The sequence below is a fragment of the Heterodontus francisci genome, chromosome 25 (assembly GCF_036365525.1).
Source record: "Heterodontus francisci isolate sHetFra1 chromosome 25, sHetFra1.hap1, whole genome shotgun sequence".
Taxonomy (NCBI): Eukaryota; Metazoa; Chordata; class Chondrichthyes; order Heterodontiformes; family Heterodontidae; genus Heterodontus; species Heterodontus francisci.
Genome location: NC_090395.1, coordinates 40006401 through 40022069, shown reverse-complemented (window position 1 = coordinate 40022069; position 15669 = coordinate 40006401). Strand labels below are relative to the sequence as shown.

Here is a 15669-nt window from a genome sequence, read left to right as displayed (position 1 = left end):
ATTGGCCTTAACAGCCAACAGCAAAAGGTGCACCAAGAGAAGACACCTCACCTAAATGGATTGTTTGCTGCATGGCCATCATCTTTTGTAGATGGAAGGATGCCAACCAAGTATAAAATACAGCTGGTAGTTCCAAACTGGCCGCAAGGTTTAAAGCTACAAAAAGATGCAAATTTCAGTGCAAATTGTCATGCTTTTCAAAAATAGTATTTTTGTTTACAAAAATATAGCAATTTTAGATGAAAATTGTAATTTGACAGTGAGATCCTCTAGCTGGAAGGCAAAAGTTCTAGATTCTTCTTACTTTGATTTGCCACCAGTTTTATTTGAAAAAGACAAAAGCAGTTGCTTTGTAATTCATATTTTGCACATTTTCCTCCAATCTTAGTTTGAAATACCTGTAACTTCATTCCGATCAATACAACTAATCTTCTTGAAGGTTTATCAGATACTTCTTTTTATTGTCTTATTCCCTCTAAAAGCAAAAAAGTGATATGCTGATCTCTAGAACGGAGCTTCAGTTTTGCTTAAAAAAAACATTTAGGCCTAGAGCTGGTCCTTTAGTAGACTTTTGAAAAACCTGGATCACAATTTGTGGGTGAATCTCATTAAATCATCTCAACTTCCACAAAAATGAATACAATTTAAAGGATAGTTCCCTGATGAATGATGCTGTATCTGATTCTTTTAGCATCAATGGATCAGGAAAATTAAGCGTTGGTTAAATCCATTTTTAAATCTAGCAGACATCTTTATAACACATCACATGTTATATAGCTGCTGGCTGAATACATTTTGAATTTTTTTCCACAAACAATGCTTTTTATAGAGGAGAAAGATGGTGACACAAGTACTTTCATAACAGATTATTATGGCTTCCCAACCACATTTTTTTTTTAAAAAGGGAGTGGGGAAGAAAGGATAGGCAATTAGCTGGACAACAGGGCATATTACTACAATTGTATTGTTAAACCTCTATTAGTTAACTAAAAATGCAGTAAAGAACTAGTTTCTGGTTATTGAGCATCTGTACCTGAAAGCTCTTTTTATGCAACTTTTGCCAACATCTCAGAATATTTATTTCGTATCAATTTTGGTAACAATATTGATAGACATCACATTTTGTTCAACACAAATAAAACTTGCACTGCAAACTAATACATGTGCCAGGTACACATAATGCAGATAAATAATTCTACACTGACTGAAGTTACCCCATAATTCCATGCAGTTAATATTTTACTTAGCCTCATCCAGAATATGTTAATTTAGCTCACTAAACATGTTTACAATGATGTAGGATTTACACCATCAATTTGCACTCCATTTTCTAACTTGACCTGAGGAGAATGCATTACATATTGGTTGAATTACAAAGAATTCAATTTTATACAGATCTACAATCAAGTAATAGACCTACAGTTAATGTTTAACAGTCTCACTCTTGGCTCAGTGGCCACTCACTCAGGTAGTAGGGAGTTCAAACCCTACCCCAGAGACCTGCACCTTGGAGATGCAGATGACATTAAACGGAGACCTTGACAACCCTCTCAACTGGATGTGAATGATTCCATGGAACTATTCCAACAGGAGCTGGGAGATTCTCCCAATGTCCTGGCCAGAACTTATCCCTCACCCAACACTTCAAACAGATGATCTGGTCATTTATTTCACTGCTATTTTGTAGGATGTTGCTGCGTGCAAATTGGCTGCTGCATTTCGTACATTACAACAGTGATTACATGTCAAGAGTACTTCATTAGCTGGGAAGTGCTTGACAAAAAATGTACTGTGGCCAAATTTAGTATAAATCTTGCAGTTCTAATAATGAATTCCAAATATTTTTGCCACTATTACCTCTTTCAAAAGTCAATTAGGTACAACCTATTGACTTTAGAACAGCAAATTGTCAATCTGCTTTATTTCCATGTGATCACTGAACTGGATAATGCAGGAGTAACAACGTGAACAGAAATACTGTTCAATGCATTGGAAGAGAAGGGAAGCTAGATAAACACCTAATACATGGCCTCATTTAAACATACAACTATGTATTATATAGGCGCAGGCCACAACTTTATTATACTACAATGGAAGCAGTTCCCCTTCCTCCCCACCACCAAGTGACAGCATTCTTGGGGTGGTCAGAAGTCATGCAGCAACTGGTTGCTCCACCTCTTGGAAATATAGGAAGATGGTCACCTTGGGGTTCACAGGGCTCCAATTGTCAGGTACGTAAGCAACCTCAGGCCAAAATTAATCACTCCAACCTTGGGAACCAGGTTGTATTATTTGCCTGTCAGCTTGCCATTTAATATAACACTGTAGAACAGTTATATAAAATGCAATACCGTTAATAATCAATGTGATAAAACTTGTTATAAAATCATTCATGCATGAATCATGAGCCGAGTTACAGTCGCCAAATGAACAAGCCTTTGTTGAGATGGTAACCACAGTGAAAAAAACACCTGGACACACTTAATCAGCAAATCTGCCACGTTTTAAACTGTTAGATATTGCTTGGATATGGAAATGACAGAATCAAAAAGAAACACACACTGAATTCACTTCAGAATTTAGCCTGTATTACTCAGCTCTAAGAATCCTAAGCAAATTAATCTTCAGCAGTTTCAATACAGCTGCCATGATTACCAGTCAGTAACAAAACGGGGCATCACTCAGCACTTAATAAACAAGCATATTATATTTGGCTGACAGGGAAATGAAAATGCTGTTTTTTTTTAATATAAAGATGGGATTGAAATGCATCGTTATACTGACCCGAGTGCACTGGATGTTGGCACTGGACATAAAATGTATTTCTCTTCATTGTTTCCTTGCCCAAAAAATGGAAATGAGAAAACACAGAAAGGAAGATTAGTGCTGCATTTAATGCTATCATGTTGGTCACAATTACGTAGCCTTTCTGCCCAACTGGTCCAAGTCAGTGTTTATGCTCTACTCGAGCATCCTCCTATCCTGTTTGTGTGTGTTATTATGGTCGCAGGCAGATAACCTAGGTCTGGTATACAAGATGATAGGCTGTATACTACGCAGTATCTGAAAATGGCTGCAGAATACCGAAATTAGCTGAACAGAGATACATCCCACATGTTGATTTGCCTGTACTAAGTTGGTTTACATTTTTGCAAGGTCAGGATGCATTTTTACACCATCAACATTATTAACAGTAAAGTGCTAATTGGAGCTGATAATTTTTCAATTATTTTTCTTTAGCCATTTTAAAACTATATAGGACCTTGTTTAGACCACAGTTGGAGTACTGTGCATAATTCTGGTCTCAGTTTATAGAGGCACTGAAGATGCAATAAAGATTTACAACGATGATACCAGAACTGAGAGTTATAACAGTCTGAACAGGCTGGCTCTCTTCTCTAGAAAAGGGAAGGCTGAAGAATGAACTAACAACATCTTTAAAATTATGAAGGGGTTTGATACGATAGCCATAGCAAAGATGTTTCCACTTGTGGAGCAATCTAAAACTAGGGATCATAAATACAAGTTTTTACTAAATCCAATAAAGAATTCAGGAGAAACTTCATTACCCAGAGAGTGGCTAGAATGTAAAACTTGCTACCGTATGGAGTAGTTAAGATGAATAGCACAGATGCCTTTAAGAGAAAGCTAGTTAAGTATGGGAGGGAGAGAGGAATAGATAAAGTTAGATGGGAAATTTAAGAAAATAATGTGGCTTTCACTTCCACAGAACTAATTCTGCTTTAAAATGCTGTGCAGAGAATTTTCAGTATAAAGGGTTCTCTCTCTCTCCTCTTGACCAATGCCTCCTTCCCCAGACCTGTCCACAATTTCAGGAAGAATTCAGTATCATTCTGTCTTCATGTTACAGGCACAAGACCAAAAAGATAGAGTTACAGTACCCACCACCTATAGCAGGCGCTTTCATGAGAACACAATTTGCCCACTATGTAATGGTGGTATAGTTATTAAAATTAAAACTAATTTCAGTTCCAGTTAGTTGGCCTCGAGTGGCTGCTCAGTTGAATCTGTATTTTACAGTTTAAAATACTGTCAGAGGTCAGTTAAAATTCATGCTGTAGCATGTGCTAAAGATGGCTGAATCATCAATAAAAACAAGAGAAATGTAACAAAAATAGCTTAGTGTTGCCAGAGGTCTATATTTACCAGATAGGTTTCAAATCTGGGTCATTTATTACAGCTAATTGACTGTAGGCACAAATTCAGTGGGAGGTAACAGAGCTCCTACTTTGCTTTAGTCAGTCTTTTGTGGGGAAAATCTCCTGCACAGCCATGCAGGTTTTGGTGAAGGGGTCTCATCTGAAAATATCATATAAATGAAGTCTGCCTCAATAATGCTCTTTGATTATATTCAGTGCACCACAATAAAAGGTACTATTTACTGATGTTTGTTCTTGCATTCAGTGCACCTTGCATCCCTGCCAACTTAGCTTGGCTCCCAGTTCCCCAACTCCTCAAAATTAAAATTCTCATACAGGTGTTCAAACCCCTTCAGAGCTTTTTCCTCCCCATCTCGAACATCCTCTAGCCTAAACCCCCATCCTGGAATTCGCTGTTCCTTTGAATCTGACATTTTGAGGATTTTTTTCATTCATGGACCAGCATTTGTTGTCCATCCCCAATTGCCCTTGAACTGAGTGGCTTGCTAGGCCATTTCAGAGGGCATGTAAGAGTCAACCACATTGCTGTGGGTCTGGAGTCACATGTAGGCCAAACCACGTGAGGATGGCAGATTTCCTTCCCTGAAGGGCATTAGTGAACCAGATGGGTTTTTACAACAAACAATGGTTTCATGGTCACCATTAGATTAGCTTTTAATTCCAAATTTATTAATTGAGTTCAAATTTCACCATCTGCCATGGTGGGATTTGAAGTCATGTACCCAGTGCATTAGCTCGGAGGGGTCTGGATTACTCGTCCCACCACACGTGACCATGGCTTCAGTTGCCTAGATTTCACATTCTGGAATTCCCTGCCTACACGATCAGCTCTCCACCTCCCTTTCATCCCTTAAAGCCCTCTTTAAAACTACTTCTATGACTAACACTTTGTCACACCTCCCTATATCTCCTCAGCATACATTTTTGTCAGATTAGGCTTTAGTGGAACGTTTTCCTAATTTAGCGCTCTAGGAATGCAGGTTGTTATCGCTGCTGTATTAACGTGCCACTGTATCTGGTGTGGTTCATGATCCAATGAATTCCTGTTAGAAATCCTAAATGTAAGTGTTAGGTGAGGACACCTAGGAGTTCAACTGTGATGTCCTTTACAGCAATACCATTACAAAAGTACACTTGACATTTAACAACTCTATACAAAGTCCCATTCACACATCACCCGAGCGATCCTGACCTACATGGGATCCCAGTTAAGCAACAACTCGATTTTAAAATTCTCAATCTTGTTTTCAGATCCCTCTATGGTCTCACCCCTCACTATCTCTGAAATCTCCTCCAACCCCATAACCAAGTGAGATATCTGCAGTCGTCTAATTCTGGCCTCTCGTGCATCCCCCATTTTAAGCATTCTGCCCTTGACAGAGGTGCCTTCAGCTGCTGAGCCCCTAAGCTCGGGAACTCCCCCTCTAAACCTCTCAGTCTCTCTCTTCCTTTAAGGTGTTCCTTAAAACCTACTTCTTTGACCAAGATTTAAGCCATCTGCTCTAATATCACTATGTGGCTTGGTCATAGATTCAGAGTCATTATGCCACAGAAGGCACCCATTTGGCCCACCGAGTCCATGCCAGCTCTGTGTAGAGCAAACCAGTCAGTCCTTTTTCCCACTTTACCCCCTTCGTCCTGCAAGTTTATTTCCCTCAAGCTCCCATCCAATTTAACCACTCACTGCATAACAAAGTTCTTCCTCACATTCTCCCCTGCATCTCTTGCCCAAAACCTTCCAACTGTATCCCCTTGTCCTTGCACCATTAGTTAATGGGAACAGCTTTTCTTTGTCTACTTTATCTAAACCTGTCAATTCTGCACACCTCTATCAAATCTCCCCTCAATCCCCTTTGCTCCAAGGAGAACAATCTCAACTTCTCCAACCTAACCTTGTTGCTAAAATCCCTCATCCCTGGAACAATTCTAGTAAATCTTGTTTGCACCTGCTCAAGGGCCTGCATGTTCTTCCTAAAGCGTGATGACCAGAATTGGACGTAATACTCTCGTTGTGGCCTAACCAGAGCATTATAAAGGTCCAGTACTCCTGTAGTGCAATGAGAATCGGGATGCCCAAGATGCCAGAGATGGTCGGACTGGGAATCAACATAGATCAGTGAGCACAGGGGTGATGGGTAAACATGGCTAGGTACAAGTTAGGATATGGGCAGAATTTTGGATGAGTTGAAGTTTACAGAGGGTTGCAAGGGGGGAGGCCAGACAGCAATGGAATAGTTGAGTCTAGAGCTAACAAAGGCAATGATGAGGGCTTCCGCAGCAGATTAGGAGGAAGAAAGGTGGCGTTATGGATGTTGAAGTAGGTAGTCTTGGTGATAGAGATGTTGTGGAGTTGAAAACTCTTCGAGGTCAAATAAAAGTCATGAATGTTCAGGTTCAGCCTCAGATAATGGCCAGGAAAAGGAATTAAGTCAGTGGCTAAGGAACGGGGTTTGTGGTGGGAACCAAGGACAATGGCTTTGGTCTTCTCAATATTTAATTAGAAGTTTCTGTCCATCCAATACTGGATGTTGGACAAGCTGCTTGACAAATCATAGGCAGTGGAGTGTCGAGAGAGATGGTGGTGAGGTAAAGCTGGTCGTCATCAATAGAATGTTTAATTCAAAACAAAATTCTATGCAAATCTTTGAATGAGGTCATTACTTCTCACTGCACTATGGCACTTAAAAGCCCTCACTCCAAGTGGTAAAGCAGTAAAGAAACAGAACCACCATATATCCAGTTTACCATTACTACTTTCCTAATGGATATAATGTACTCTTATCTGAAACTGCACAACTCATCAGTCAAATGGACAATAAAATGGCACTGAATGCTCACCTACAGAGCAGGATATGGTCTTAGGCTGTTGGAGATATGTTTTGTGCATTTCATCCAGGTAAAGTGATAACGCATACTTTTTATCTATTGAAAAACAGCATACATCTCCCATGGGGCACATGTAATAAGCCCACATTCACCAGCCTCAGTTGCTAAATACAGAAACTTTATGCTGAAATTAAATCTGTATCATTTGACCCATGAGTATAAGATGTATTCTGCAGTTTCACTGCCTTTGAGTTTCATTTCCTTCAGCAACACAGGTGAAATAGTAGGGATTTTCTCCATTTATATCAAGTCAAATAAGCTTTAAAGGATCAGAGAAATATTAATTTACTTAAAGCTGTTACTGGCTGCAAAAGCCATTTTAAAAAGATGTTTAGGTCTCATATTACTGGATGTCAAATATATAAAGACGTTACCTGAAAAACTATTTTCTGCTACTCAAGGCCTCTTTCCTCAATTTGACTTGCAAATGGGAGGTTGTGTAAAGTATGTCAATTCATTAATACAGATGAAGTGGCTCCAATACAGTGACCAATACCTTGTAACAAAGGCAAAGAAGTCTGAACAATTGACATGGTCAGTATCTTCTACTTTGAACTCTGCTGTCAGAATAATCAGAAGTCTGGGGATGGTTGAAAGGTTAGATTTATGCAGCTAGATATTGTGTCCTGCTCAGGAGTTTGTTTGATCTTTTTAGCACCAAGTATCCTTGAATTAGTCTGGTAGGTCAGTATCGCAGGGCTCCTTAGACCTGCCTCATTGCAAGGGATGATCCTTTAAAATAGCCCATTGTTGCCAATAACCCATAATCTGATAGAAGATAAAGGAAATATAGAGAATGGTCATCTACGCTGAACAGACTTTTTGACATACGGAGTAACTAAGCATTTATATCAAACATCAATTAGAAAGAGTAAGCTACTTAGTTTTACGGACAAAATTAAAGCTAATGGTGACTGGCCCTGCAATTCAGTCTTCCTGTGAGAAAGCACCCAAGATGTTTGTCTGAACACATCCTCAACAGTTGAGACCAGAATACTCACTGCTCTAAGCTCTAGGTTTGAACCTGCACAGTACAAAGTATTAAAGCTCTAAGCACAGTGCTACGCCACTACAATCATTTAAAATTCTATGGGAACATGGAATTGTGTGCAAGATGGGCATATATTTGGCAGGCAACAACTTGGGGAGGAAAGGGAAATTGGAGGTAGGCCAGCAGTTCACCAGGAATGAGGACTCTATTGTTTATTTTCAGAAGGGAGTGGTCACATTGGTTTTGAAAGGAAGTGAAATTAGAAAGTTAGCACGATGAAAGAAGTCAGATAGAACACACTTGAGAACTTGACCAAATTAATTATCAGGGAAGTTCAAAGTGAATTTCCATAAATAGGTTGCAAAGTCAATTGAGTATTCGGAGAAAGAATGCTTTGAGGATATGGTGAGAAGGCAGGTAAACGAGGTTGATATTAATTTTTTTTTTAAAAATGGTTGACATATGGTCCCTTATACCTTATCTGTTGCTGAAGCTTTGTGATTACCATTTCAAAATCTGGATGCCAAGCTATCAATTATGCGTTTAAGAATTATATTCAAAATTCCAAAATAAGCTTTGAAAACACAATTTAATTGAACCAAAGTTCCAGCAAAGTACACCATTAAACATCATGGGAAGGTTTCAATAGTTAACCCAACCAGGGTACTCATTTTCAATAAGGAACCCACTGCAAGGATGGGAACCCACTCAATAACTTTTGACTTAAATATTTTAAGAAACTTAAGTTACTGAAAGGTCGAACAACATTTTTTGAACATTTATGAAAGGGACTTGGCGTCTACTAAGTTAATTAAACACAGCAAATAAAAAATTAAGACTGTTAAAGTTATTCAGATGGTACAGGATTACCTGACCATCAGAATTGAAAACTGTTTAATTATTCCTTGACATATTTTGACATGACTTTCTGGGGCAGGAGGCAGAAGGTGGCTATGAAATTTTTAAAAACCTCTGAAAGCAAACAAAACAGCTTTTGTCAAACAGTCAAAAAATACAAATAACTGCACAGCAGTTTGCTTAGATAGTCTGCACACTAGTCTGCCGCATTAATGGCTATAAAAAAATGTGTGTGAGGACCCCGTGCAAATTAATGATATACTTCAGGGAACTCTATGTAAATTGTGGCATATGCCCAGGGCACTATGCAAATACCGACAGCCCCTGGATCGCACTTTACCCCACCATTCACTCCATACTAAAATCACATCAGCTATCCGAAGAAAAACAGTTGTATCATTCCAGAACACTTTGTTATACTAAATAACATACTTTAATTTTAAAAAAAAAAAATCAGTAAATATTGATTTTATATGCCCAATTATTGCGGAGGCAGGGCAGGGGACAGAAATATGATGACCTCAGACTCCTGGAATCCCCTCATTCCTACAGAGGCTAATTTGACAATCTATGGCTCACGAGTATCTTTGAGACCGGAGAAGGTTTCATCCAGTAGAAATATATTAGGCAAATTTCAACAGTAAATCAGGTGGAATATTTGAGTTAACTTTTATACTCATGCCCATGAACAAAGTTATTTAAGTACATAACCATATTCCACTCTCAAATTAAGTAATAATCCATTCAGATGAAAAACTAAATCCATAACTGGGTCCTTGAAGTACAAAACAGTATTTCACAATTAAAATACAATAACCATCCTATGACTTATCACAGTTAGGTGAAATGTACAAAACAAAATTGCAGCAACAACTACCATTTTTAGGGATTTTAACTTGCAAGCTAGACCATTTCACCTCATTCAACCAAGTCATTGGCTCAAGAGCAATGGCAGCAAAGGTCAAAACCAGAAATGACCAATTAACCAAACTTGCTGGATCTATGTGGGGCGCTGCTGCCACAACACTCCAGACCTCAGCACTTGCCCCATCATACTCAGCAGCAGAGTACTGTGCACCTGTCTGGCATAGGTCATCACACACATCTTGTTGATACTCAACTGAATGCAACAATGCGCATCATAACTGGAACCCTCAGCTCAACACCTCTCCCTTGGCTTCCTGTCCTCACAAACATTACTCTCCCACTTCTCCACCGACCGGCAAAAACCCACAAGCTGGTTGAAACCATCCATGCTGCACCTCACTTACCACTTCACAACATGTTCAATCCACCTGCTGCCTGCCTTCCATCTCAACACCCCATATGGAGCAACCTTCCTGAGCAAGATCAACCAGCAAACATCCTTTGGATCAAGGAATGGGAAACATGGGAAGTCACTAACAAGTACCCTGTAACAAACCCCATCTGTCAAATGGCAGGCTTTGAATTACCACAGCGAGAGTGGTTCTTGCTAAACAGGCTCAGGACAAATAGAAGCGGTTTGTACTGAGGCCCCTGCGCAGCCAACCTCAACCGCTGGGGCCTCAGTACAAACCGCTTATGCATTTGTGGAAAGACACAAACAATGCTGCACGTTACCAAAGAGTGTCCCCTTTATGGACGTAAGTGGTGGACTAATCACCTTAAATTCAGCAATTGAGGAGGCTCTCGCTTGGCTCTGGGGATTTGCATTCACTAAATAAAATACTAATCAGACAAATACCACCACAAAAAAATTCCAGAATCCCATACTGTACCTTGCTTACTAATTTCATCTTGCAAAAGGTCTTTCATTGCTGATTCCTCTGCAAGATCAGATGGGATTTCTCCTTCACTGTTAACAGCAGCAACATTGGCTCCATTATTTATTAAATACCTGTACAAAGACAAAAGATAATTGTAACTTCCCAATGTACTATTTCGGTAAACAGTCCTGTAAAAAAAGGGGCCCGCTGTGAAAAATAAAGCCCATGCAGATAGCTGTCAAATGAGAGAGAGAAGACTGCATTCTGCAACTTTCAAAGAGAGCGCATTTCTGGTTAGGAACTGCAAATACAGTTTTCTACAAACATCAAATATTTAATATTGAATCTGGGACACTAAAACCTGGAGATATTATTAATTCAGAGTGTGCGTATGTAATATATGCAGTCTTTTCAAATGATCAAATGCACAGCATTTGGATTAAGACAACACCAGGCTGTCAATTTGGTCGGCACAGACTCGGTGGGCCGAAGGGCCTGTTTCAGTGCTGTATCTCTAAACTAAACTAAAACTTCATGTAGCCCCAAAAAAAAAATGAAAGCCTTCCAGCCTACAAGAGAACTGAAACATCAGCAACTCTGATAAGCGTGGACTCTTAAACCATCTATAACTACATAAATACTGAAATTAAGTTGATTTAGGTAAAGCCCAGGTATGAAACATTTAGAAATATGGGACTGAATTTTATCAGTGCGCTGTGTTCTGTGAAATGTGCATCCTTCCAACACGGAAGTGCCGCTACTGAGCCCCCGCAACATTATGTGCAGGGGCTCATTTAAATGGAGGGTGCGGAGTGGCCACCCACGATGACAGAAGGGGTGGCTGCCACGTCCCCAGCAATGGCATCCGGCGCCACCGCTGGCACCATTTTTAAAGGGCTTCAAGCCCTTAGAGGAAATTTAAATTCTTAAAGGGACCAGTTCTTTAAAAATTAGATCTTACCCCCCCCCCAAAACTTTATTTCCTTTGGCCCTAACCCCCTTCCCACCATCCCCACAGCTAATGAAAATGGTTTTTCCTGCTCTCCCTTCCCCACCAGCATCTTGCCTCAGAACTCCATACAGAGATCTGAAGATGCACGAGTTGCGGCCGGCCGTAAAATCGGCGTGGGACAACGGCCGGGAGCAGATAAGTTAATTAGCACGTTTATTACACTCATTTAAATATTTAAATGAAGGCCCTGCCACTTGGCAACAGGGGAGACGCACTGAGGCCTCGCCGCCACTAACATCTGGCAGGGCCTTCTTGACAACGTGGGTCGTGGCGGGCCGCTCATGCAAGCATTTTACAGGCCTCCCCGCCACGATCCATGACACAAAGAGGCTGGTAAAATCCAGTCCATGTTGTCTGCAACAGGATTAGCATAAATGGGTGGTTGATGGTCAGCGCAGACTTGTTCGGCCGAAGGGCCTGTTTCAGTGCTGTATCTCTCTATGACTCTATGATGTGTACAAGAAATGACGAAGCACCATCTCAAGTCAAATCAGGTCATGTCATTTAAAATATTAGTGTTCATGGGAAAGCCGGAACATGTTTGACCTTCAGACAACAACTGCATCTCATATTAAGCCGACCCAGAAGTGCATTTTTCACTTGTAAGATTCTTGGATATCAGGATTTAGATTACACATTACAATAGCTCTCTTAGAAACTCTGACATTAAACCGACTTATAAAAATCAAGTTCTGTATTACAGCCTCATTAATGTACAATATGCAGTAGCTTACAACAATTTACTCTTAATGAGCTACCAATATGTGATTTTTCCATATTTGTACCTCTTGTGGCAACAGATTTTGAAGAAAAATTCAACAGCTGAGGCACAAATCATCCTCGTCAATACATACTGCTGCCCTATGAATTAAAGGCCAGCTCGAGTATGCAAATAAAACCCGACCCGAACCTGACAGAACCACACCTGACACGAGCCCGGCGCAGTCAGAATCCTTCCATTTTTTCCCGCGCCTGACCCAACCATCAGTTAATCTAGCTTCCATTTTTCACTTTGTTGCTAATCTGCACAAGCTTAAAATAGTTATATAGCTAAACAACCTTTCAAGGCCAAAAAGTAAAACATTGGAGCCACTTACCTGAGGGTGTGATAGAGCGTGTCCAACCCGACCCAGACACATGTTGGCGTGTTCGGGTCGGGTAGCCATCCTTTACTATGAATGCTCGAGACTGTTTGAATGTGCATTTTACGACATGCCTGACATTCTATGGAAAGAACCACTATGTCTGCAGTGCTCACTAGGAATTCAGGAAATTTTACTGGCAGGTATGAAATTTTTAATTTTTATATCCACTTGGGACTATGAAAACTTCCAAAGCACAAATATAAATTCGGTCCAACAATGTCAGTGCAGCAACCCAAGCTTCTTGATGCTATTTTTGAAGGGGGTTTTAACAAGTTTATTTTTAGAAGGGATATTGCATTCTGTCAGACTTCAGAGATTGTGAAAAGCAAAAGAATTAAGCACATACAAAAGATGGAGACAGAATTGGCATTATATGGAATTAGAAGATGGAACTTGAAATTAAGTTTCTTTCTAAACAAAAACTCAGAAGCATTAACCATCTTCTTTTGGTCCCTATTTCTATACAATCTTGGAACCATACCACCTTCACAACAGAGAGAAACAAATCTCAAGTTATTTATTAGTTCAACATAATTGTTATTTTTAACCTCAATCCTATATATCAAAACTAACAACTTTTTTTATAAACTGGACCAGCTCTGCAATCATCCAAGTACCTTAATGTATTCAATTTCACAGCAGAGGTTCAATCACATGATTCATTACATGCACACACTATCTTGATTATCGCCCAGGAGGGGTGGGCGGATGCGATCAACTGCTGTTCCCCTTTTTTGAACAAGAGTGAGAGAGGGATAAACTTGGTAACTATAGACCATTCACTGTAATGTTAGTGGTGGCAAAACAACTAAAGGTTATTGTTGAGGATAAAACTAATTCTCAGAGAAGCATGTGTTAACAAGGGAGAGCAGCATAGATTTGTTAGTCAAATTGTGTTTTTTTTTTAATTCTTTCACAGGATGTGGGCATCGCTGGCTAGGCCAGCATTTATTGCCCATCCATAATTGCTTTTCAAAAGGTGATGAGCCGCCTTCTTGAACCGCTGCAGTCCTTGGGGTGTAGGTACACCCACAGTGCTGTTAGGAAGGGAGCTCCTGAATTTTGACGCAGCTACAGTGAAGGAATGGCAATATAGTTGTAAGTCAGGATGGTGTGTAGCTTGGAAGGGAACTTGCAAGTGATGGTGTTCCCATGCATCTCCTGCCCTTGTCCTTCAAGGTGGTAGAGGTCGGAGGTTTGGAAGGTGCTGTCAAAGGAGCCTTGGTGAGTTGCTGCAGTGCATCTTGTAGATGGTACACACTGCTGTCACTGGGCATCAGTGGTTGAGGGAGTGAATGTTGAAGGTGGTAGATGAGATGCCAATCAAGCAGGCTGCTTTGTCCTGGATGGTGGCGAGCTTTGAGTGTTGTTGGAGTTGCACTCACCTGGGCAAGCGGAAAGTATTCCATCACATTCCTGACGTGCACTGTAGATAGCGGACAGACTTTGGGGACTCAGGTGGCGAGTTACTCACTGCAGAATTTCCAGTCTCTGACCTGCTCTTTTAGCCACAGTACTTATATAGCTGGTCCAGTTCAATTTCTGGTCAATGGTAACCCCAGGATGTTGATAGTGGGGGACTCAGCAATCGTAATGCCATTGAATATCAAGGGGAGATGATTGGATTCTCTCTTGTTGGAGGTGGCCATTGCCTGGCACTTGTGTGGTGCAAATGTAATCTCCACTTATCAGCCCAAACCTGAATGTTATCCAGGTCTTGCCTCACATGGACACGGACTGCTTCAGTATCTGAGGAGTTGCAAATGGTGCTGAACATTGTGCAAACAGCAAACATTCCCACTTCTGACCTTATGATGGAGGGAAAGTCATTGATGAAGCAGCTGAATATGTCTGACTAACCTGACTTGAGTTCTTTGATGAAGTAACAGAGAGCTGATGAAGGTAGTGCAGCTGTTGTGCATGTGGACTATCAAATGACATTTGATAAAATAACAAGAATTATTTAGAAAATAGAAGCACATGGTATTACAAGGACAGTGATAACTTGAATACATAATTGGCTAAGTGACTGGAGTCACAGAATATTGGTGATTGAATACTTTTCTGATTGCACAGAAGTATGTAGTGGGTTCCCCCAAAGGATTGGTGTCAGGACCACTGCTTTTCTCGTTAGGGATAGATGAACTGGACCTGCATATAGGGAGTACAACTCCGAAGTGTACAGATGACACAAAACTTGGCAACATAGTTAATAGTTAACAGGGTACTAACAGACAGACTAGTGTAATGGGGGGGGAAACACATGGCAGATGCAATTTCCTAAGTGCGAAGTGATGGACTTAGGAAGACAGTAGAGAGTCAGAGTCATAGAGTTTTACAGCACAGCAACAGGCCCTTCAGCCCAATGCGCCTGTGCCGACCATCAAGCACTCGTCCTAACTAATCCCATTTCCCTGCACTTGGCCCGTAGCCTTGTATGTTATGGCGTTTCAAGTACTCATCTAAATACTTCGTGAATGTCGTGAGTGGTCTTGCCTCTACCACCCCTTCAGGCAGTGCTCCAGAAACCAATCACCCTCTGGGTGAAAAAATTCTTCCTCAACTCCCCTCTAAACCTCCTGCCCCTTACCTTAAATCTATGCCCCCTAGTTATTGGCCTCTCCGCTAAGGGAAAAAGTTTCTTCCAATCTATCCTATCAATTTTGTAAACCTCAATCAGGCCCCCCCTCAGCCTTCTCCGCTCCAAGGAAAACAACCCAGCCAACCTTCATAACTGAAATTCTCCAGCCCAGGCAACATCCTGGTGAATCTGCTCTGCACCCTCTCCATTGCAATCACATCATTCCTATAGTGTAATCCAAAGTACCCCACTCAAAATCAGATAAAA

General features: G+C 40.6%; 1 protein-coding gene across 5 annotated transcripts in view; it reads right to left on the bottom strand.

The window, feature by feature from the left end:
* LOC137383839 (protein phosphatase 1 regulatory subunit 12A-like) overlaps nucleotides 1–15669 on the bottom strand; it is a 333936-nt gene that overhangs the window by 211695 nt on the left and 106572 nt on the right. For 4 of the 5 annotated variants that reach the window (XM_068057118.1, XM_068057119.1, XM_068057120.1 and 1 more), the window contains exon 3: nucleotides 10677–10795. The exons of the other annotated variant lie outside the window; for it this stretch is intronic. In XM_068057118.1, the coding sequence (XP_067913219.1) occupies nucleotides 10677–10795 (119 nt within the window). The remainder of the gene's footprint in view (nucleotides 1–10676; nucleotides 10796–15669) is intronic. 5 annotated transcript variants of the gene reach the window in all.